At 45.0% G+C, this 22,159-nt stretch overlaps 2 protein-coding genes across 5 annotated transcripts in view; both read left to right on the top strand.

Moving 5' to 3' along the window:
* MYO3A (myosin IIIA) overlaps nucleotides 1-10,904 on the top strand; it is a 107,917-nt gene extending 97,013 nt beyond the window's left edge. For both annotated transcript variants that reach the window (XM_077936835.1, XM_028750999.2), the window contains 4 exons: nucleotides 2,381-2,490; nucleotides 4,500-4,540; nucleotides 8,110-8,253; nucleotides 10,524-10,904. In XM_077936835.1, coding sequence (XP_077792961.1) covers nucleotides 2,381-2,490; nucleotides 4,500-4,540; nucleotides 8,110-8,253; nucleotides 10,524-10,638 — 410 coding nt within the window. In that variant the 3' untranslated portion in view covers nucleotides 10,639-10,904. The remainder of the gene's footprint in view (nucleotides 1-2,380; nucleotides 2,491-4,499; nucleotides 4,541-8,109; nucleotides 8,254-10,523) is intronic.
* A 5,508-nt stretch (nucleotides 10,905-16,412) lies between these two features.
* Nucleotides 16,413-22,159, top strand: part of GAD2 (glutamate decarboxylase 2) — a 35,384-nt gene continuing 29,637 nt past the window's right edge. The window contains exons 1-4 of one of the 3 annotated variants that reach the window (XM_028750773.2): nucleotides 16,413-16,568; nucleotides 17,500-17,559; nucleotides 17,868-18,020; nucleotides 19,243-19,476. In XM_028750773.2, the coding sequence (XP_028606606.2) occupies nucleotides 16,493-16,568; nucleotides 17,500-17,559; nucleotides 17,868-18,020; nucleotides 19,243-19,476 (523 nt within the window). In that variant the 5' untranslated portion in view covers nucleotides 16,413-16,492. Of the gene's footprint in view, nucleotides 16,569-17,499; nucleotides 17,560-17,867; nucleotides 18,021-18,301; nucleotides 18,424-19,242; nucleotides 19,477-22,159 lie in introns of those variants that run through there. The other 2 variants (XM_028750774.2, XM_028750775.2) reach the window with 2 other exon arrangements.

The following is a 22,159-nucleotide window of genomic DNA, read 5'->3' as shown; positions in this document are numbered from 1 at the left end:
TGCTTGTGCCACTTTCTTAATTAAAATGGTATTATGGTGGTGGGTGAATAGCATTTTCCTTACCACCAGGGATGAAAGCTTCTGTGAAGCATAAGAGAGCAAATACTTCCTTTTCCTATCCATATAGGTCAAACCAAGGTGAACGCAGTCAAGAGCTTGGGTGCCATTCATATGAGCATGTCGCATTAAGATGGTGTAACTTCAGTTGGGCAAAGGGGGCGATTGTCCCATGCACAATCCAGACTGAAGATTGGGTCCAACACTAGTAATGCTCACAGCAGTGCCATTGAAATTAATGGACATGACTACCTTAGGTCCATGAATTTCAGTGAGTCTGCTTAGAGTAGAACATAGCTGACTACAACCCAATATTGCAACATTAAAGTAGCGGAGGACCTTTGGGTCTGAAATTTCAGTGGCGCTATTTGCAATGCTAAATTTTGGCACCACCACAACCACCTCTTGCCTTCCTTTCTACATCATAGTTTTGGCACCCAAGACTCCACACCCAGTGCGGTCAAACCTGTTGCGCTCCCCTAAATGTGTCTCTGCTTGAAGGTCTTGTAACTGTGTCTGAGTCATTGAAGGTTTCTGTCCCTCTCTTATACAGTAATGCTAAAACTCAGGACCATGCCATGAAGCTGAATGACAGAAGACAAATAAAAAGTATTTATTTACACAGTGCACAGTTAAACATTTTCTCCCGTGGGCTATAGCGATGGCATACCCCACAGGTGTCCCTGGAAAACCAGGACACCCTGTTTTTTATTGCGAGAGAACGGCAGCCATTACGGTTGCTGTGATCTCGAGCGATTTCCTCCCCGAGAAAAACACTTCTTTTGGAGGGGGTTGCACAACTCCAGTGTCCCAAAATGCACAGATGAGAATGACAAGATGGACAAACAGAGAGACACTCACGTCCTGCTTGCACACTTCCCAAAGAGATCTGTTTGGCCACTGTAAGAACAGGACGTGATTCGTTGGGCCTTTGCCCTTAATCCAGCCTGCCTCTTATGTTCCTAGGTGATAAAACTCTGTTTGGGCAATACCAATTCAGTCTGCAGATGTGGGGGGGGGGGATGTCACATGAATGTGTGATCCTCCATAGAAGAAAAAAATCCGCTCTGCATAAAATAAACTAGACACCAAAGAGCAATCCGTGAGCTGAGCCTTGTCACTGACATGCTACTTTCCTATGTGTATAGATGTCTTGGAGATTGTTCCGGGATAGATTCCAACACCTGTGGCCTGAAGTGACATGTCCCAGACACAGGCATACTGTACCACCTCTAGAAGAATTAGGTTTATGTTTGCAATTATAAATAAATGCTAAACTCTGCAATATTTCCTTTTTGGATCTGAATGTATATTTCCAGGTGTAAATGAAAAGCTAAATATCAGTCTCTGAGAGGCTTAGCTTGGGCAAGACCAGGCAGAATAGCAGTCTGGGAGGTTACCAGCTATTGAAAACTGCTTGAAGTATATGAGTAGAAAATTGGAGTGTATGGCTGTAGCTGATTGGAAAGGAACAGTGCCCAGGTCTTACTCCTTTGCACTGAGATATTATAATGTCAAGAGCTATAAACGCAAATGCACACCACCTTTTTCTTTTTTCTTTTTTTGGAAACTCATCAGATTTTAAAATATGTATTAATGCAGGTTTCTGCTTTATTAACTTTTTTTAACCACTGTATTAAAGAGAGGGGGGAAATGCTCTCTGAAGGCAAGAGTCCCTTCTGAATACACACTCTAAATGCCGTACTTTTGGGTTGAAGAACTGTATCAGCAAATTCAGAGAATTCTGAAGGATAGCTGTGTTTCGGTTAGTGTACCATTTCAGAAAGAGGGAATTAAGTAAGGTCACATTAAAATGCAGACCAATTTCTTCCCCTTTCCTTACCTTGAGGTGTCTGGCTAGCTGCTTCCAGTTTACAAAAGCTTCTGTCCCTGTTTGTCTTGAGGGCATAAGTCAAGTGACTGGTTATTTGTGGCTTTGATGAACATGTAGAACCGCCAAACATAAGCTGGGATAGTTGTTGCAGCGTGTGCACATGACTGAGTTTGCTCCAGAAGCAATATAAGAACATATAAGAATTTTCCACCTGTGCCATCTTTTTAATTCTTTTAATGTCGTAATAGCAGCCATGGGAAACAATGATATGAGACAACCATCTTCTATAGGTTTTGATGGTGTTAGCAGATCTTGAAAATATGCACTGCCATTCTTTAAAGGGCTTGATGTATCTCAAAGTATTTCATAGAATCGTAGGACTGTAGATTTGGAAGGGACCCTGAGGATCATCTAGTCCAAACCCCTTCAATGCAGGAATCCTGCCCACATTTCTCTTGTGTAAAATAAAGGTATTTTCCTCTCTTGCAGTTGCTTCCAAATCAGAGGATGCTCACTCTGTGCAGAGGAGCCCAAGGAGGCCCCAGAAACCAAAGACACTAAACAACCCCGAAGACTCGACATATTACACTCTCATACATGTAAGCATTACTGTCAAACGATATGGCTAAAATCTGCCCCTTTAGCTTGTAGTTAAATGAGCAGCTCTAATTCAAGACTAATATTGGTGAGTTGAATGTTGGTGTGATGTATGTTCTTCCAAGGTCAATCCCCCAAACTCTGGCCTTCAATGGCTTAGATATGTACCCCGAAACCAGAATGTTCATTGCAATTCCACCTTTTGGAATCCCATTATTTCTGAGCATCTGCACCAAGGCAGCATCGTAGTGCTGCAACTTATTTTCTCAAAGTGAAAGGTAATTGCAAAAGGGAAGGACGGAGGGTTACAAGGTCACCTATCTGCCACAGCTTTCCAAATCTGACCCTACTGCTGCTTAAAGGGGTGAAAGGGGAGGGGGGACGGTGATCAGATATGTCAGAAGGAAATGGAAAAAGCTGTTTTGTAGGTTCCTCTTAAGAGCAATTAAGCCCACTTGCTAGAGGCACATGCATACTATTGACCTACTTAGCAGCAGGTGACAGAATACATTTGCTTAGTCAGGCTGCCGCTATTGCTGGCACTCAAAAGTACAGCAGAGGAATTGGAAGAAGAGGAGAGCAAAACAAGGGTGGAACTCGATGTTCTGGAGCAGCCACTGTTTCACGTATCTTTGCTCCCTCTTTCTCACACATCTGTGGTGATAAATGCATCCTTGCCCTGTTTGTTTCTCCTCCACACCACTGGGAGACAATGATGTAAGCCAAGGGCATGAGATGAAAGGCACAGTGATGTAGCCTGTGGCATCATATCCTGTGACATAATCAGTGGCGTAGCGTGGGGGTGCAGGGGGGGCCGGCCGCACCGGGCGCAACATCTGGGGTTAGGGCAAATCCACGGGTTAGGGGGCGCAAATCCACGGGTTAGGGGGCGCAAATTACTTGCCTTGCCCCAGGTGCTGACAACCCACGCTACGCCACTGGACATAATAGGCACTGAGAGAGAGAGAGAAAGAGAGAGGTGGACATGCTCCATGTCTGTTACAATGGCATGGCTTGTGTGTCACATTGAGCCCAAACCATGGCTTAGAATAGGGACGCAGGTGGCGCTGTGGGTTAAACCACAGAGCCTAGGACTTGCCAATCAGAAGGTCAGCAGTTCGAATCCCTGTGACGGGGTGAGCTCCTGTTGCTCGATCCCTTCTCCTGCCAACCTAGCAGTTCAAAAGCACGTCAAAGTGCAAGTAGCTAAATAGGTACCGCTCTGGCGGGAAGGTAAACGGCATTTCCGTGCGCTGCTCTGATTCACCAGAAGCGGCTTAGTCATGCTGGCCACATGACCCGGAAGCTGTACGCCGGCTCCCTCGGCTAGTAAAGCGAGATGAGCGCCGCAACCCCAGAGTCGTCCGCGACTGGACCTAATGGTCAGGGGTCCCTTTATCTTTACTTTATGGCTTACAATGCTGCTCCTGGACAAGACATTACAGCTGCTTCACTCCTCCCAAATAATTTTGCCTCTACGCCACACTGAGCTAAGCCATGGTTTGGCTTAGCATGGCATCCAAAGCCAGACTCTTCAGCATACAGTGGTTAAGAAATATATTGCATAAAAGTAATAATGATGATGGTTTAAAAGCTTCTGAGGATAAGAGGACATTACAATTGTCCAAGAATTGATGTTTCACCAGGTACATCTTCTCAAATGCCACTGCGTTTGCATGCTTCAGTGTTTCACCATAGCGGTTAGTGTGGCTTACAAAAAAAATTGTGACATCTCTGAAATATAGACAGTGGGGTTGGGCTGGAGGGTTAGGTCAAGCAATCCGTGAATCTTAAATCAGTTTTTTAAAAAAATGAAATCACAGAGAACTCCCTCAAGTTTCAGGAGTGGCATGGAAGAGTCTGTAACCTGAAGGAGGAGAAGGAGTGGGTGGCAGAGGGAAGGGGATGAGATCATGGTGCACATCTTTGAGTTACAGAAAAGGACCATAAATTAACATTTGTACAGACTATATGATCATAGTTATAACCACTCCAAAATTTGTGTTTTCAGAAATCAGTCCAGGATGAAAAGCGGAAACCAAGAAAAAACAGGTAGTTTTTCTTGTTACTTCAGAAAGACGCAATTGTATGTTGGTGTGACAACAAGGGGGAATCATTAATTGATATTTAAGGAAAGGAATGTTGTTACGTGATCATTGCTGAAGACAAATATTTGCAGGGTTGAATTCTTGCCTTTTGATTAGGACAAAATTTGTTATTTAATTCTGAACATTGGTTTATTTATGCGTCCCATCAACTTGTCCCAGGGCCCAGGGAGACTGTGAAAGACGTGAACAGGAAACCAATTTTTAAAAAAATAAATAAAAATAAATTGTGGGGGATAAGGGTGGACAAGTATAATCTAGTCATGACCGAGGTGCAGGCCTTTGAGAAAGCCTTAATGACTCATTTGTTCTCTGTTACATTTTCTTAAATAGTTTTTATTGAGTTGCTGAATTGAATTGGTTTTAGCTGTAATATTTAATGGAGTTTAGTATTTTACTGAGGTGAATGTTTCTCAGTGTCTGGCTGTTTTCATTAGTGGTTATCACAGTTTTAGAGTGGGGGGTTCTTTTGATGTTGCTGTTACCAGTGTTAATATATTCTATGGACCCCCCCCCCCTTGAGAGTGTTTTGACGCTCAAAGGTGGCCTATCAATGTTTAAAATAAATTAAATAAAATCACAGTTTCACTGTGGCATCACACACCTATCTGTAAATTAGGTTACTTTTTTTAAAAAAATCAAAGAAAATGCTCAATTCAAACAAAAATATTGATGATCCTTAAATGTCCATATTTTCATTTACAGTCTTTATACATGTTGCATTTTCTCCTCTAAGGCTAATAGCATTTGGGAGGGGCAGGGGATTTGACCCACAACGAAGGCACAGGGGGGAAAGTTGGGTCTTTGCCTCCTTGCCCCACTGCCATCAGCCATACTCCTCATGTCTGCCTTTGAAGAAGCATGTTACGTTAGAGATTCCTGTCAGGAAACTCCAGTGTTTAGCAGTGTTGGAGGTTGTATGCCTCTGAATATCTGTTGCTGAGAATCACAATCTATGCTTGCAGTCATATCCTGCTTACAAGCTTCCCAATCTGGCTGGCCGCTATGAGAACAAGATGCTCGAGTAGACAGACCTTTGGCTTCATCCAAGAGGGCTTTTTAATGTTCTTACGCAGACCCTACGTGTCCCTATTTTCTAAGGACAGACCCAGTTTTACAGAAGCCGTCCTGGTTTCTGATTTGATCCCAGAACACCCCACATTTCCTTAAGGTAAAGGTAAAGGGACCCCTGACCATTAGGTCCAGTCGCGGACGACTCTGGGGTTGCAGTCCTCATCTCACTTTATTGGCTGAGGGAGCCAGCGTACAGCTTCCAGGCCATCATGACTAAGCCGCTTCTGATAAACCAGAGAAACGCCGTTTACCTTCCCGCTGGAGTGGTACCTATTTATCTACTTGCACTCTGACGTGCTTTCGAACTGCTAGGTTGGCAGGAGCAGGGACCGAGCAACGGGAGCTCACCCCATCGCGGGGATTCGAACCACCGACCTTCTGATCGGCAAGCCCTAGGCTCTGTGGTTTAGACCACAGTGCCACCCGCATCCACTTTTCCTTAGGGCATTCCTATTTTCATTGGATAAATGTTGCGGGGTATGTAACATGTAGTGTGGTCTCTTCGCCGTCAGACTGACTGAAGCCCTCATCACCTTCTAGCAGCCCCATGAGACAGCCAGTTGAAGGGCTCATCTAACTGTGCAAACACCAGCATGCCTTTCACTTTGCTGTGGTCTCCAGTACCGTCCACCAAGATCTACCAATTGTAGAAAATAAAATAAAAATCAGTGGCATGGATTGTGGCAGGAGGTGCTGTACATAAATCAAATTCTTTTATTTTATAAGCGCTCTCCAGCCCTGTGCTGAAACAGTTAAACATATAGATGGTGATTATCTCTGTGCTCCTTATTGATCAGCCTAAGGCATTCATTCATTTCTGAGCCTGACTTGCCTCTGATAATGTCACATTTTCACTGATACCGCAAAATGCTGAATTTCAATGCGTTGCAGCCTTGGCTTAGCAGAAGCCTTGCCTACGAAATTGCAAAGTGGAGTGCATTTTGGTGTTAAATGTATAAATCCTTAGAAAGAGGGGCTTATAAAGGGAGTTCTAATACAGCCCTAATTATATCAGTAAGAGTAGCATTGCGGAAAATTGCCCAATAATTGTAGAGCCTTTCACTCCTGGTACAGCGCTGAAGTACACCCAGCGCAGATTTTCTGTATACCTTCCAAAAGACCCCATCTCTGGGCACAGCAGTGGGTGTTTTAAATGACCAGTGTTTTGCTTTTCTATCCTGCAGTAAGACTTGGGGGAGCAATTTTTTATTCAGAATTCTGAGGATTCCCATTTCATCTGTCTGGAACTCAAGGACTACATTTTTTAGGCACGATATAATTTATGGAGTGCTTTCTATTAACTGTCCTTAAACCTAGCAATGCACAAAGACTGAATAACGACCTCAGGTCCATTTCCCAAAGATACAAATTTCTATGTGTGTATATGTCCCAGAAAAGTGTTACATACAGAATGAGTAAAATAATGTGAGATGCTTTTATTGGATCAGACCTTCTGCAGGATGTAGAAGTTTGCCCAGCCTTTCAACATTGTTAGAAGATGGTCATTAAAGGGTATCTGGTAGAAAAACATATTTCCATCATAAGGATGTTTGACTGTTCAACGCAGAGATGACAGACAGATCGCTCCAAGTTTTGTTCCTGCCCATTTTCGCTTTGGACACAAAGAGATCCATTTCCTCATTAATAGTAGATTCCGCTGCTCCTTCTCAAATTAAAATCTGTATGGATATAATTAAAGGTAGATTCTCACAAATGGGCTTTCAAAGCCTTTTAAAAACACGGTGCCCCCGCCCCCAGCATCAATAAACATGCATATTATCCCACTGCAGAATTTGAACTTTGTAGACCATACAAGGTATGTGATGTGGCTCTTTAAGTAGCTGATAAAAAATAATGACTGCAGCTTTACATACTTTTATATTGAAAAGCATTTTTCTAGCTGTCTTTTGTTGTACTCTGCTGTTGCTTTGCAGATATATTCCAACCAAGGTATGACATTTCCATTGTATTCTTATAATAATAATTTCTTCTCTTTTCCATATAGAAAGTTACATTTGTTGCTCAACAATTATATTATATTCCAATTCCACAAAACTAGTGACTTCCTGCTCACCCGACATCGATGTTTATAACCCAAATTACATACAATTGCATCTTAAGGTTCCGTCTTATCTAATTTCATCCTCTCTAACACATTCCTTAATATATTCTGCTATTTTCTTACACTTCAAACCCCGCTGTGGTCTTCACATATGGGAAATAACTTTTTATATAGACTAGAAAAGGTTTCCAGCCATTTTTAAAAGATTCTCAATGCGTATCTTTTATCAGTCCCATCAATTTTACCGTCTCTGCATATTCCAAGATATGACATCTTCATTGCGGAATGTCTTTTGACTGTATAAGATGACACAGAACAGGAATTTACCATACTGTTTGTTTGTTTGTTTGTTTGTTTGTTTGTTTGTTTGTTTGTTTTAGTCTGGGCAAGATACTAGATGTAGAGGATCCCTATTACCAAGAATTTTCATCCACTGATTTAATCTCAAATGCAAGTAATACCTGCACACGAGAAAAGACACCGCCAACAGAGCCCAGAACTGAAACATTAAGCGTTAGTGAAGGGTAAGTTACACCAAACAATTGTCAAACACTTTAAAATTCCACTGAATTAAATGGGACCTATCCTCAAGTCTTCCAGTGAAATCAGTAGTTTAGCTGCTTAGCTGCAACTGGATCATGCAGATTATACAGGAGAAGGAACTACAGACAGCTTAATTTGCAAACGTGTATATTGTATTTTATCTAAACTATTTCCATCCTGTTTTTCTGAGGTACACACAAGCTAGCTCATCGCAATGTTATTCAAAGACACTTATAGATATGGATTGTATACTGAGTTCCCATTAGCATCAGGAGGCTTCAGGCCAAGATTAAACTGTTCCCTTTATTTCAGTGAGGTCTAAGCTCCGCTTAACTGGTCTCGAACCATACTTTATGCAACAAAAATCAATATAAAAAGGTAGACCCAGGCTGCAGTCCTTTGCACCTTTGTACATTCGGGTCTTGCATCCATGTAAACAGACTGCATGACTGAAAGCAGGGATGTAAGAAAGCATTGTTTTCCATTCTGTCCTAAATTCATAGCATGCAGCGCTGTTTCTCTTCCATTGCAGTTCATCTTATGCCAAAAGCTAAATTATTCATCTTGCTCTCTGCTGTGGCAGAATTATATAACTTTTGTAATTCATTACATTATTCCACCCCAATCATTTCCATGCAAAGGAATCACAATGCAAAGTAATAAATTACGTATCGTTTGTGAACTGAAAGCAAAGTGAATACCAATTGCATTCACTGGATTGATTTCCATTCTGGCCATGGAACGAATAAGCAAACATTGGCCTTTTCCATTCCTGTTTTCATCAGAGTTCTCTGACATCCTTAATCAAAAGTCACAGTGGCACAAGCCACGAGCCATGTTCACAGCAGGAGCCAGGCCTTTCTAGTGCTCTCTTTCAGCCTGTCCAAAGGCCTTCGTGAACCAAGAAGCCTTAGGCTCTTGAACTGGAGCTCAGAGGTGAAGAAAAATAAATGCATGTCTATAGGACAGTTGCTTGAAAAGGCCTCATTCACAGTGAAAGAGAGAAGGAAGGAAGGAAGGAAGGAAGGAAGGAAGGAAGGAAGGAAGGAAGGAAGGAAGGAAGGAAGGAAGGAAGGAAGGAAAAGAAAGAAAGAAAGAAAGAAAGAAAGAAAGAAAGAAAGAAAGAAAGAAAGAAAGAAAGAAGAGGATCTGGAGTATGGTGCTCAGAGATTAGCTCAGTCATACCTGGGTATGGATACTGCTGAATGGTTCCCAGCCGTGGGCAACCCTCAAAAGCTGCATCCACCTTGATGCCCTCCCATACAAAGCAAGTCAAAAGTGAGAGGTTAGGGCATGGGTAGGCAAACTAAGGCCCGGGGGCTGGATCTGGCCCTTCTAAATCCAGCCCACGGATGGTCCACCTTCTAAATCCAGCCCATGGATGGTCCAGGAATCAGCATGTTTTTACAAAATACATGTTTTCTAAAATATAGTCCGGCCCCCCACAAGGTCTGAGGGACAGTGGACCGGCCCCTGCTGAAAAAGTTTGCTGGCCCCTGGGTTAGGGTGATGTCAGCAGTATCCAGGGTCCCTCTTCTATGGGAGGTTTTGTGGATGAATTGTGAGTTTGGGCCCTGGGTGAGAGCCAGAGTGGATGGGTTGAGTTCTGACTGAGTGCCAGAAGGCCGAGAAGGGAAGTGTATCAGAAAGAGAATGAATTGATACTGGTCTATATTTATTAGAAATGTGTGTGAATGTAACTGTGGTTTTTTTGTAGCATTTCTTGTTGTTTAAGTTATCTTTTGTTGATTTACATTTCTGCACATTGCTTAGAGATATTTTTTATGTATTAAGCAGTATAGAAATGGTCTAAATAAAACAAATAAAAAGAAATATATGGTGAGAGATGCTCTCTAATATCTTGGTTTCCTCCAAGAGCACCTGGATCTGGTCCATAAAGTCTTACATTTCTTATGGTTTAGCATAGTTGGGGCTAAGAAGACAGATAACACAGCTGCTGGATCATACCAAGAGGATCATTCCCTGCCAATTCAACATTTCCACTGCACCCTGCTTTAGTTCCCAGCTTTTATGTGATGTCCTCCTCACTGCATACATTGTGCAGTTTCCACCTGCTGCAAAAGGGGGCTGGGAGGGAGAGGGAGAGTGAAACAGCTGCAGGGAGGAGAGGGTGAGGGTTTGGTTTGTTTTATTGCCAAAGGTCAAGGTTAAGTAGTTGATTAACAAAGTTTTCCAAAGTAAATGTGTTGATTTCTTTTTGCAAAAGCACTTCTGTTTCCCTTCTTCCTAGGCCAAGGGTCACAGAGACTCCAGTGGAAGAGAACAAAAGCAAGGATAATCCTTATGACTATCAAAAATTGTTACGGAAGACCTCTCAGCGCCGGCGCCTTATCCAGCAGTATTAGCTGCTGCTGCTGCTGCGGTTTGGTTTTCATCAGCATGAGCTTCTCCTCCTTTTTTTTTGTATGGTTTTATACTGTGTCCTTTTCTTTTTAATCTCTCCCCCCCACCCCGCAATTCTCTCTGGCATTTTAAATCAACTGTGTGCTTACGTTTGTGGACACACAAGATTGTAGCGCCTTACAGGGAAAGATGTCAGGGTTTACAGAGTACTGTAATTTGTTAGGTGGGTTTTTTTAAAAAAAGAAAATGTAAATGTGTGGAAAATTATTTTATTAGTATGCTGTAACTTATTAAAAGTCTAGATAACTGAAAAAGCAAATCATTGTTCTCTTCTCTTTTTCTCCCCTATCATTTTTCTACAGTGAAAACTCAAATGTGGGTCTTCCTTTAGGCTAGGTTTGTCTGCTGACCTTTGAAACTCTCAGGCACATTATATCTTGTTAAAATGGAGCTATTTCAATTCACACAAATACATAAACAAAAAGCAAACCATAAACATCTGGTACAATTTAACAAGGAACCAACTAGGACCAGCTTTCGGCATACTGAGTGCCCTTTCGTACCCCCAAAAAACAGGAAATGCAAAGTGTGTTTGATAGCAAAATTCTGCCAGAAGGATTCCATGGGAAGAAGGCAAAACATCATTCAGTTTGTTAGGGGTTGTAAGTAGACAAGTGTTCCTGCTTTTTCTCACTTCTAATCCGTTTGGTATAAATCCAGATTCTCCTGAACACCATTAGTCTTTGTTGGGATTCACAATGGTTAGGGAAATATGAATTGGTTTATTTCCTGCCGGTTACTTTGGGCAGAAGAGAGAGAAACAGATTCTTCAATAATTTCACCTATTTTGAAACAAATGGAAATATTGAATGCTGCTAGCATTCCAGTTTCTGCACCAGTGATTTATAATTGACTGGTAGGTTCTCTGCACAGAGGGGAAGAGACAGTGACTCCCATTTTCAAACCAGGTGTTTTCTCAGAAGCTACTTGAGGTGTGTGCTGCCAGCAAGCCCTTCTGTCACCCTTCAGGCATACAGTACACACAACCATTTTAAAAGCAGCTCTTCACTTTCCATTCCATTGGTATGCTTGTGGGTGGGTGCTTTTTCTTTCTTTTACAGTGTACATTTGAAAGTTGCTGGAAGGAGGGGTGTTCAATTGCTGAAACTGAAAATCCCCTTTAAAATATAGGTTCTGTTTTCATTAGCATACTTCTACAAAAAAGAGGGGAAGAAGCAAGACCAAAGGGGGCGACTGAGCCACAGTCAACCAGAGACAAACTCAGGAGATGACTTTTAGGAAGCTACGATCTCCCTTTGCTCCTGTTCCCTATCTGTCAACTGGGGAATATTAATGACCTAGATCAGCCTTGGCCAGTCTGGGCCCCTCCAGATGTTTTGGACTTCAACTCCTATCAGCCCCTGCCAGCATGTGATGGAGGATGCTAGGTTGGCAAAGGCAGGCCTAAATTGCAGGACTGCTGTGGCAATGAGTGAAATGAGGGTTTTAAAGCACCTTGCGTACTGGGAGTCGGAATATGTTTTATTTGCAGTTTTTTTATGTTTGTATTGATGTCTTTTATTCCTGTATGACTAGTTCAGTCATGCCCATTAGTATTTTTTTAGAATTGCTAAATAAACACAAATATAAAAATGACCGTTTAAGTGGGAACCTCAGTCCAAGCAACGTTTGGTTTACTTCCAGTGAAAGATAAATCTATTGGGGGAGGAGAATGTACAAGATTCTCTTGCATTGAAGCCCATGTTCCTCTTTTACTTTTATGTGCTTGTCAACTGGAAGCTTGAATCAAACTCAAGCCAGACCTGCCCTTTCATGAACACGGGTCTTGTTTCCCCGTCCAGGCAGTTTTAAAAGGAAACCAAGAGACTGCCTGCTTCATTGAACACAAGGCTTAAACTAGCTTCAGGATACAGGAAGGTGGAATGTGTGCTATTGATGCCCTGCAAATCCAGCATCGCCTGAGCTCTGCAAGTGTGGCTTTCTCCCGATTGAAGTGCAGAGTGTTTGAGGACATTTGCAGGGAAACCAAAATGCTTGTTTACAAAGCTATTGTACTACCAACCTTACTGTAGGCTTGTGAAACATGGACCACTTACAAACGCCATCTCCAACTTCTCAAAAGATTCCATCAGTGGTGTCTCTGAAAAATCTTACACATCACTTGGGAAGACAGACGAACTAATATCAGTGTACTGGATGAAGCAAAGATCACCAGTGTTGAAGTGATGATTCTTCAACATCAACTTTGTTGGACTGGTCATGTTGTGTGGATGCCTGATTATCGTATTCCAAAGCAACTACTCTATTCCGAAATTTAAAATGGAAAGCGTAATGCTGGTGGTCAATAAAAGAGGTTTAAAGACTGTCTCAAGGCTAATCTAAAAAAAATGTAGTATAAACCCCGACAACTGGGAAACACTGGCCTGCGAGTGCTCCAGTTGGAGAACAGCCTTTACCAAAGGTGTCATGGACTTTGAAGACACTCAAACTCAGGACGCAAGGGAGAAACGTGCTAAGAGGAAGGCACACTTGGCAAATCCACACCGTGATCAGTTCCTGCCCAGGAACCATTGTCCCCACTGTGGAAGGACTTGTGGGTCCAGAATTGGCCTCCACAGTCACTTACAGGCTCATTGTTAAAACCATGTTTATGGAAGACAATATTACTCGGCTACGAGTGATCACCAAAGAAAGAAGAAGAAGAAGAATTCAGAAAACAAAGGAAGAGAGGCTGCTGGCAGCTTTGATATCTGCCTTCCCCAAGAGGTGTCTCCATGGGGGGGGGGGCCTTGTTCCCTAACTTCAAATATTCAGATAACTCAACCAACAGCATGTTAGCATCCACACTGTCTGGAGCCTGCACCCTTGTTTCGTATGTATTCTTAACTTTTTGCAGCTCCTGAAATTATCTATTGTATTGCACAGCCAATCTCCATGAACCTGGCATGGTTCATAAATGGAAGGACCCTCTGCTTTGAGGCTGCTGGTTTGTCTTACAGTTAAAGTGGAGAACTGAGCAATAGCTTCAAGAGGCCCTTGATTTTGATATTCACAAGTTTTACAGAACATTACAGGGCATTGTCAAACAAATCCCCCCGATTCCACAGTGACTCCTATTTCCAGCTCAAAACAAGAGCCCAAAATAAATGTATATGTTTTGGAAACTGAAACCCTGAAACAGGGACCTGGTGCGTTTGCCATGTGTACTTCGCTGGCTTGCAGTCACCCCAGAGATGGTCCTTAATGCCTCCAGCATAGCTTGCTGGAGAGACTAATACATTTGTCTCTGCAGTTCATTAACTCACAAATGTGTTCTTCAGTCAGCCAGCTGAGGTCCCTCTTCGTACCACCTGTTTAGTGACATGCTGAGCCAAAAGCTACTTTGGGAGAATAAGGGCAGGCAGGAGGCAAGAAAGAAAGGTTCTCCATTTCTCTCTCTCTCATTCTGTCTCTTACAAAGAGGCCTCAGCAGTGCTAGACTATATGGAGAACACACTTGACTATATCTGTGTTGTGGTCCTACTGCTGATTTCACAGTGCCCACACAAATGCACAGTCCTGACCCCACACTGTCTGGGGCCTTGTGCCATAAGGCTCCCAACTTCCACTGCCAGCCAAATTCATCAGCTCTCTCTGAATTCTGTGATCCAGCAACCCAACAGTGAGGCATCTTTCAGTGGAAGCCATTATCTGGTTTGGGACGCTCCAGAAGCAAAGCCCAATGGAGCTAAGATGTATTGTGCCTTTTGTTTCTCTTTTCACATACTTCCACATATTTCTAGAGCGGGGCGGCCTAACAGATGTCATTGGGTTACAGCTCCCGTCATCCATGGCTGTAGTACCACATAGTTCATAGTACCACATTCATAGTACCACATTTTCATAGTACCACATTTTCCTCCCATTATTTGGGAGTTCCAGCTTATCTGTAAAGCTTACAGGGGTGCCAGAACCAGAACCTTACATGGAATTCAAGAAAATGAATATAATTCATGGGAAGCCTTAGTAGTTCTTCTGTTCAGTGCACTTCTGCCCATCTGCCAGACAAGATGTTGGGGCTGAAGGAGCTCAGGAGCAGTCACCATGGTAAGAGGGGACAGAGAGAGAAAGGGAAGGTGAACCAGGGGTCTAGCCATGGTTTAGGAGATTGGGACCTAAGAGCTAGTCTTACATGGTACAACCAGCCATATGGGTGTTGTTTTGAACCAGGGTTGGGGAACCTTTTTCAGCCTGAGGGCACATTCCTTAAACCTGCAGCTTCCTGGGGACCCAGCAGCAAAGAGTAGCAGGGGCTAGAGGCAGACGTGGAGGGCATAAAAGATGCGACTCTCATATCTGTACAGTAGGCTGCATTCCAGCCTTGCAAAAGTCAGAGGTTGATGCACACCCAGGCATTATCACAGATCAAGGATGTGTTCCAGCCAGGCTTGAACCATCCAACTTTTTGCTTCCACTGCAAGCTGCCTTTGTACTCTTCTCAGTTTCTCTCTAGCTGGGCGGAGCTGTGGTGGGATGGTGTTAAACATTTCAGGAACCAGAAATGTTCAGAGAGTTGCTTTACTCATTGTTCCCAAAGGCCTGTGGCAGGAGAGTCACAGCCCAAAGGCTGCTCAAATATGACTGCTACTTACACCTCCCCTAGCTTCTTTCTAGCTGTTGCTGCTTTGTGGATTGTTCTGGTGGGTTGCTGAGTATTTGCAGGCAGAGACTAGTGGTGACACTCAGAAGGTTATGGTTCACCACGGAATCTTTAATAACTGGGGCATATGTGATGTGTGAGTGAGTTTGTTTCCTGGCACCTCCTTTTGTTGGGAGACGGCTCTGCCACAGTCTCCATCCCCTTCACGATGACGCAGAAGACTTGAAGAATCCTTTTCCAGAGGAGCAGCAGGTTGCAGCGAAAACAACAGAGTCTTGTGCACACCTTAAAGACTGACAAATCCATTACGGCATCAGCTTTTGCGACTCAAGCCCACTTCATCAGATGCCAGTCCGTTGTGGCATCTACACTGCTGCGGCAGGCAGGGTGGAATCCAGTGTGTTTTCCCCAATAGGCAAGGTCACTTCCAGACAGAGCCGCCTGAAATCCGAGCGCGATCAGAGGATCCCTCTCACTTTTCCAGGCTGATCCTGAAGCAGCATCCCAGCACCGATCTCGAATGTCTTCCCTCCCGAATGTCTGAATTCCCTGTCTGAGCGCACGAGCCGGAGTCCTCGGCCACCACGTCTCCCACACCTCTGCGCTGTCTCTGCGAGGCAGTTCTTTCCGCGAGGGGTCAGCGCGTTTGTCGCCAGAGCCCGAGTCGGCCAGCGCTGCCCTTTCCGCGCCGCCTGGAAGGGAGTCGTGATCAGACGCACAGGCAGCGCGTCCCTTCGCCATCCGCGCCACAAGTCCCGGGGCTAAAGAGGCGATCATCTGGCGGAGCGCAAATAAATACACCCCGCCGCCTGCCCGCCTCCTCTGTCCGCTTGGCTGTGAAAGCGAAGTGCGAGCGGATCAGCACCATGGAGAGCGCCTAGCGCAGCCGCTCGCTCGTCTCCCGCCCACCCAGCCAGCCAGCCAGCGCCGGTGTCTGTCTGGAGCGCACAGCCAGAGCGCCACGCTCAGCTGCTTCTCCCGGCGCCGTCGTCGCCGCCATCGCCACCCGCCTTGCCCGGCCCTCTCGCCCAGCCACAACCCCGCCACACGCTCATTCACACACACACACACACACACACACACACACACACACACACGCTCCCTCCCTCCCCCGCCCTCCCCGCGTCTCTCTGTCTTTCGCACACACAGCCCAGGCGCGCTCGCTGCACTTCACCGGCTCCTCGCAAGCACCGCAGATGGCAACTCCCGGCGCGGGTTTTTGGTCCTTCGGGTCTGAAGATGGATCCGGAGACCCTGAGAACCCCGGTCCAGGTAGGAGCCCCCACTCACTCACTCAGTCACCCCCCCCCCAGGAAGACCACGACGCATCTTTCAGCGCCTGCCTCCTGCGCAAAGTTGCCAGCCCAGATCCTGGAAGGCTTGGCTTGACCCTGACCTGACTTTTTTTCCCATCCCCCACCGCTGCCACCGTCGTCTGGTTTTATAATCGTTCGTGCCTTTGGCCGCCTTGAGAAGATCGAGGGGGCCGCCCGTCCCTGACTGGAGAAGGCGCCCCTCTAAGAAGGGATTCATTTGGAGGGGCCAAAATACCAGCATGGCAGGACCTAAAGAAGACGCAGCGGGCCGCCTCACCTGCGCGCCGCGAGGGACCCGGAGCGCCCCTGGCCGGCTCGGAGAAAAGCAGCTCAGTGGAATATCTCTCAGGATGCTGCTACCCGGCTGGGACTCACCCAAACACAACTGGCCCTAAATAAGGGGAAGGAGCGGGGTGGGCAGAAGGGTGGACACAGGTTGCGTCGCTGAGAGGGGACGGGAGCGCTTTTCGCTTAGAAAGTGTCCTGGATTGCTGAAGGATCCATAAGCTTGCATCGCCAAGACTGCTTACGCGCATTTGTCCGCTTGCTTCATTCTAACGCGCCTCTTCCCATATGGAGGGCTTGGGGGCAGCTAGCAATACGTGCGCAGCTCAATCCTAAGCATCTTCTTACTCAGAAGTAAGGACCCTTTGATTTCATTGGGGCTTTCTCCCGTCTAAGTATGCGCAGGATTGCAGCCCTTACATTACCCATAACATAACCCATATACCATGCGCTAAATCCTAAGCAAACCCCGGCGAGGGGGGAAGCATCATGTCTGGTCTGCAGTGACCCTGTTATGTGTGCTTGCGTGGGGGGCCATCTTCCTCATCGAACCCACACGGAACGACCCGTCTGATCCTATATTCTTGTTTCTCCCCCCTCAGCAAAAGCTTGGTGTCAAGCTGCCCAGAAGTTTACAGGAGGCATTTCAACCAAACTCTGTGGTAAGCGATGAGAAGGAAATGGGGGAAGCAAATCGCAGGAAGAAGCTTTAATAAAATAGGGCGGGGGTGGAGACGTTTTACATAGGAAACAAAACAAAACAAAACAAAAAAAATACTCCCCCTCTCCCACCCCCCAGCGCGCGCACCCTCCCTTTTCCAAAGGATCCGAGGAGGACTTCCCAGAGTAAGTTGAAAACTCGCTGATGGGTCTATGGAGCTGCCTTGAACGAACCGTGCTGGGTCCCCCCACTCGGTGCTTTTGAGCCTCCGCTGTGCCATTTAGGCTTCGCCCTTTGTGTCTTTGTTAGCTTTGCTGTACGGAGATGGGGAGAAGCCCATGGAAACGGGGGCTGCGAAGGAGGACCCGAGCTCGGCCGCCAGGAAGGCCCCTTGCACCTGCAATAAAAAGCCCTGCGGTTGCCAGAAAGAGGATGTCAATTATGCGTTTTTACACGCGTCAGGTAACCATCTCCTAACTGGGGTGGGGGTGTCAGAATGGGGTCAGCCGGACTGGATGCTTCGGAAGCCACTCATCAGCTGGTATATGTTCCAAAGGAGGAAGCCTTTGGGTGGAAAGCATTATAATCCTGGTTCATTAAATCCAATGGGAACTTTGCCATTGACAGAGGCTTGGTAAACATCTCTGTGCGACCACCCTGGCTTCCTCTTGCCAAGAGGATTTCGATTAGGCAGAGGCTGAGCAATGCATAAATACGTGTGTGTGTATACCAGGACACACTTGATTGTCGTTAGCATTCTAGGTTCTAAAGGCAATAAATGTCGTTATCCCACTTTAAAGCGTGTGTTCGGTGGTGATGTGTGAATGGGTGTGCGGCGAGAGGGAAATCCAGCAGTTGGAATCAGGTTGTTAATTCTGGAAACTCTTGCCAAAAAGCTTATTGACAGGATATGAATCTTTCTGCTTCATCAAATCCCTCCGAAACCTTCTACGCCGAGTGGCAATGTATTAAACCGATAAATGGCCTTCCTCGGAATCACAGGCGCTGGTTCGACATTCTCAATTAGTCAGCGCCTGAAAATATTGGAGACTGATACCATAGATTCTTTTCCTAACTACCTTATGGTGGTTTCAGCACCACTTGGAGGGACAGCGACTAAGAACAATTTAAGCCTTAACTGCGGGGTGAGGCATATTGGTAATTGACGACATAAATGTCAGAATTAAGGAGAAATTAGTGGTGGGAACTCATTACAAAACATGGCATGCACGAAGTACAAAGATGTTTACTATTTTGAAAGCGAGGCAATTGCACCTTGATTTTTTAATTTTTCTTTTTCATTTAATCTGCTTTTTGATAGATGATGGTAGATGACTCTTATTTTTATTTTTATTTTTGTTAAAAATAAAAAGCTCAAATATCCAGTATAAGTAGAAACGTGAGTAGGAGCAATGAGATCTTTAACGGACCCATTTTCAAGTAATAAATCAACTTCTAACTACAGGATTTTGTTTACTAACAGAGACATAAAAGTACAGTATTTATATTACCAGGAAATGAACATTTGTAAAATAAAGCTTCAGTGGCTTTTGTAGTCGTCTGTACCTCTGAATAATATTTAATATAAAAGAGACCAATTTCGATGGTTCACCGTAAGTAGAAAAAGTGTCCAAAACCTAACTATGAAATCAATGTCGTATTTCACCGCTTTCCATCCTTTCAGATCTTCTGCCAGCCTCGGACGGAGAATTAGCTACTTTGTCTTTCCTACAAGATGTTATGGACATTTTGCTCCAGTACCTGGTGACAAATTTCGACAGATCAACCAAAGTTATTGATTTCCATTACCCAAACGAGCTACTTCAGGAATATAATTGGGATTTGGCAGATCAACCCCAGACTTTGGAAGAAATCCTGTCGAACTGCAGGATCGCGCTAAAATATGCCATTAAAACAGGTAACAGCTACCTTCGGGTGTTATAATGTAAAATGATTCTAAGTTAAAGTCACAGGCGCCCCCCACCCTCCCTCCGTCTCTTTGTGCTTTTGGAATCGGGAGAGAAACCCGGCCGGTTTTTAGTATTTATTGTCTTGCGCTGAGGAGCAATGTCTGACGTTTGGAACAAACAAGCAGTAATTCCTGCGCTGAAAGAAGGTAGAGAGCGGAGCTCTGTCTATTCGGTGCAGATCACTCATAGCTTCTTGGCTGAAAAGATACTGCTAGCTGTTTTTGTTTTATGAGATCATGTAGCGATGGCTTGTGGTGGTGACAACAGGTTCTTGAATTAAAGACACACATTTTTGGCGTGGTGTAAATTACAGATTTCCTTATGACTAAGAGTAAAATTGTACAGTAGCTTCTTTTAGACGTCCTCTCCCATTTTTTATTTTAATGGAAATTGAGCCAGCAAGGGGAAAATAGTTTCTTCTTTTTTATTATTATATCATCACTAAACATACCCAGGTCCATAAATGAGGTCCCGATCCTTCTTTCTTTCACGTTTAAAATCCTAGCAGGGACTTCCAGAGCGCAAATCTGGAGGCAAACCGGATTTACTCCACTACGGCCCTACCTGCTTACCTTGGAGTAAGCTACATTGAAAATAGAGAGGCTTACTTCTGAGTAGACATGTATAGTGTTGCGGTGTTATGCCACTCAACAGAAGGAGCTCCTCTAAAAGAAGGGTTCAGTCAGACTTCCTGAAGAAAGGAATTCACCCAGAAGGGCATGGGAGCAATCTGGGCTGTTTGGGCAGAACCAACAGGGCAAGAAGCAGCGGGTAAATTGAGCCCTGGCGCCTGGAGCAAAGTCCTGACCCCTGATGGCAAGTCTGGGCACCCCGAGCTGCACTGAACTGATTCATTCTCCTAAATGGACGGCGGCCCAATAAACAAGGTGAATTAAATGCCAAATGGCCTTTTAAGCTCCACTTTGTCGCCCGGTTCAAAAAGAGGTTGGAACCTGATTGCTGGAAATATGAGCTAATAATCCATAGTGTGTCGAGGAGATTTCTCTCTCCCCCGCCCTTCTCTCTCTCACACACACACATACACACGCGTAAGAGGATGGTCAGCCATGGAGATACAAGCTTTGGGCTGCAATTCTACCCACGCTTACCTGGCTGGGACTGAGCCCACCTTGGAAGCTGGTAGGACATTTCTGAATAAACAGGACCCAGATGATTCTCTCGCCGTTGATTCCCCCCGCGCCCCCCCCACCCTCAGAATCCTATTGTATTCAACGGGCCTTACTTCCAATTAAGTGTCCATAGGGTTGCAGCCTTTGACTACCCTACAGAATCAACAAACACAGAGTGTGAGGTTTGTATTGATTTTGCTTCGAGTTTCTTTTCTTTTCTATTATGGCATATTTCTGATGGGCTGGTTTCATGTGTGATTTTCATTGTGAGTGATGGTTTTTGCCTTCGATTCTTTTCCTCCCTCCCTCCCTGTACCTTTTAGGGCTTGATCGTGTTTAATAATAATAATAATAATAATAATAATACTCCCTGTCAAGAAAACTCAGACCCAGACGTCACGATTGGTTGCATTAGCGTTTGACGTGCTGATTTACGACCTTGCCATCTATCAGCGGAGATGAGATTATTTCATGCCTTAAAGTGCCTCGTTTTGGATGCAATCCATAACACCAGTTAAAGGCGGCGCCTTAAAACGTGCCATTGGTTTCAGGGTGGTGTGGGTTGGGCTTTAACAGTCGGATCCCAAACATAGTCTCTTGGAAGTAAGGCCCGTTTGTTTCAGTGGGATTCATCCTCAAGCGTGTATCTGACCGAAGCCTTAACTTACCGGTAATAACAAATCAAGAAACGTGACGGAGGAAGGGACGGCTAAGACCACAATCTTATACCTGGGAATAAACCCTACTGAACTCAATGCTTGTTTCCGAATAGACAAATCTAGAACCTTGGGAGTAAGCCTCTTTGAAACCAGTGGGGCTTATTTCTGAGAAGACACGCGTTATGTCCGCATGCGTGTATTTATAGGCATCGCTGTAAACACATTGGAAATTAAAGGGTTAGGCGATACAGACGTGTGGGGGGGGTTTCTAGTGTCGGCCACACACGTGCACACATACACAGATTTACGTATAAGGGTATAGAGAGGGAGAAAGCATAAATAGTGCGCGCGTGTAGTCAAAACGCCGCGCAATCCAAGAGGCACGATGCGACAGGGCGCGGCTTTTACGGAGTCGGGCTCTCGCGACCCCCCCCCCCCAAAGGAAAGTGACATTAAAGGCGATGGGACGTTGGCGAAAGCAGTGAAAGCAGCGAAGCCGGCTGAGTCTCGCCTGCCCATTCTGACCGATGTTCCCAAAGAAACGCGAGCAGATAATCGGAGCACGTCCAGAACATCATTTAACTGCCAGGTGGATGTACCGGGAGCTGAGCTCTCCCCCCGCCCGCCGGGTGTGGAGGATGTAACGGGAGAAGCGCCTCACAACGTCTTGGGGATGACAACCTCCCAATCAAAATGATTTGTTAGCCATTATCGACCATTTCTATCGCGCGCTCCTTATTATATTATTTCGATTCCTTCAACGGGTGTAAATTCTTCCAAACGAGGTTCCTACCAGAGCGTCCGCCCTTTCCCGGGATACCTAGAGAGAAGCGTGGCCGATT

The sequence above is a fragment of the Podarcis muralis genome, chromosome 12, assembly GCF_964188315.1.
Source record: "Podarcis muralis chromosome 12, rPodMur119.hap1.1, whole genome shotgun sequence".
Classification (NCBI taxonomy): Eukaryota; Metazoa; Chordata; class Lepidosauria; order Squamata; family Lacertidae; genus Podarcis; species Podarcis muralis.
Note: the sequence above shows the minus strand (reverse complement) of the source record. Positions and strands in the feature narration are given on the sequence as shown.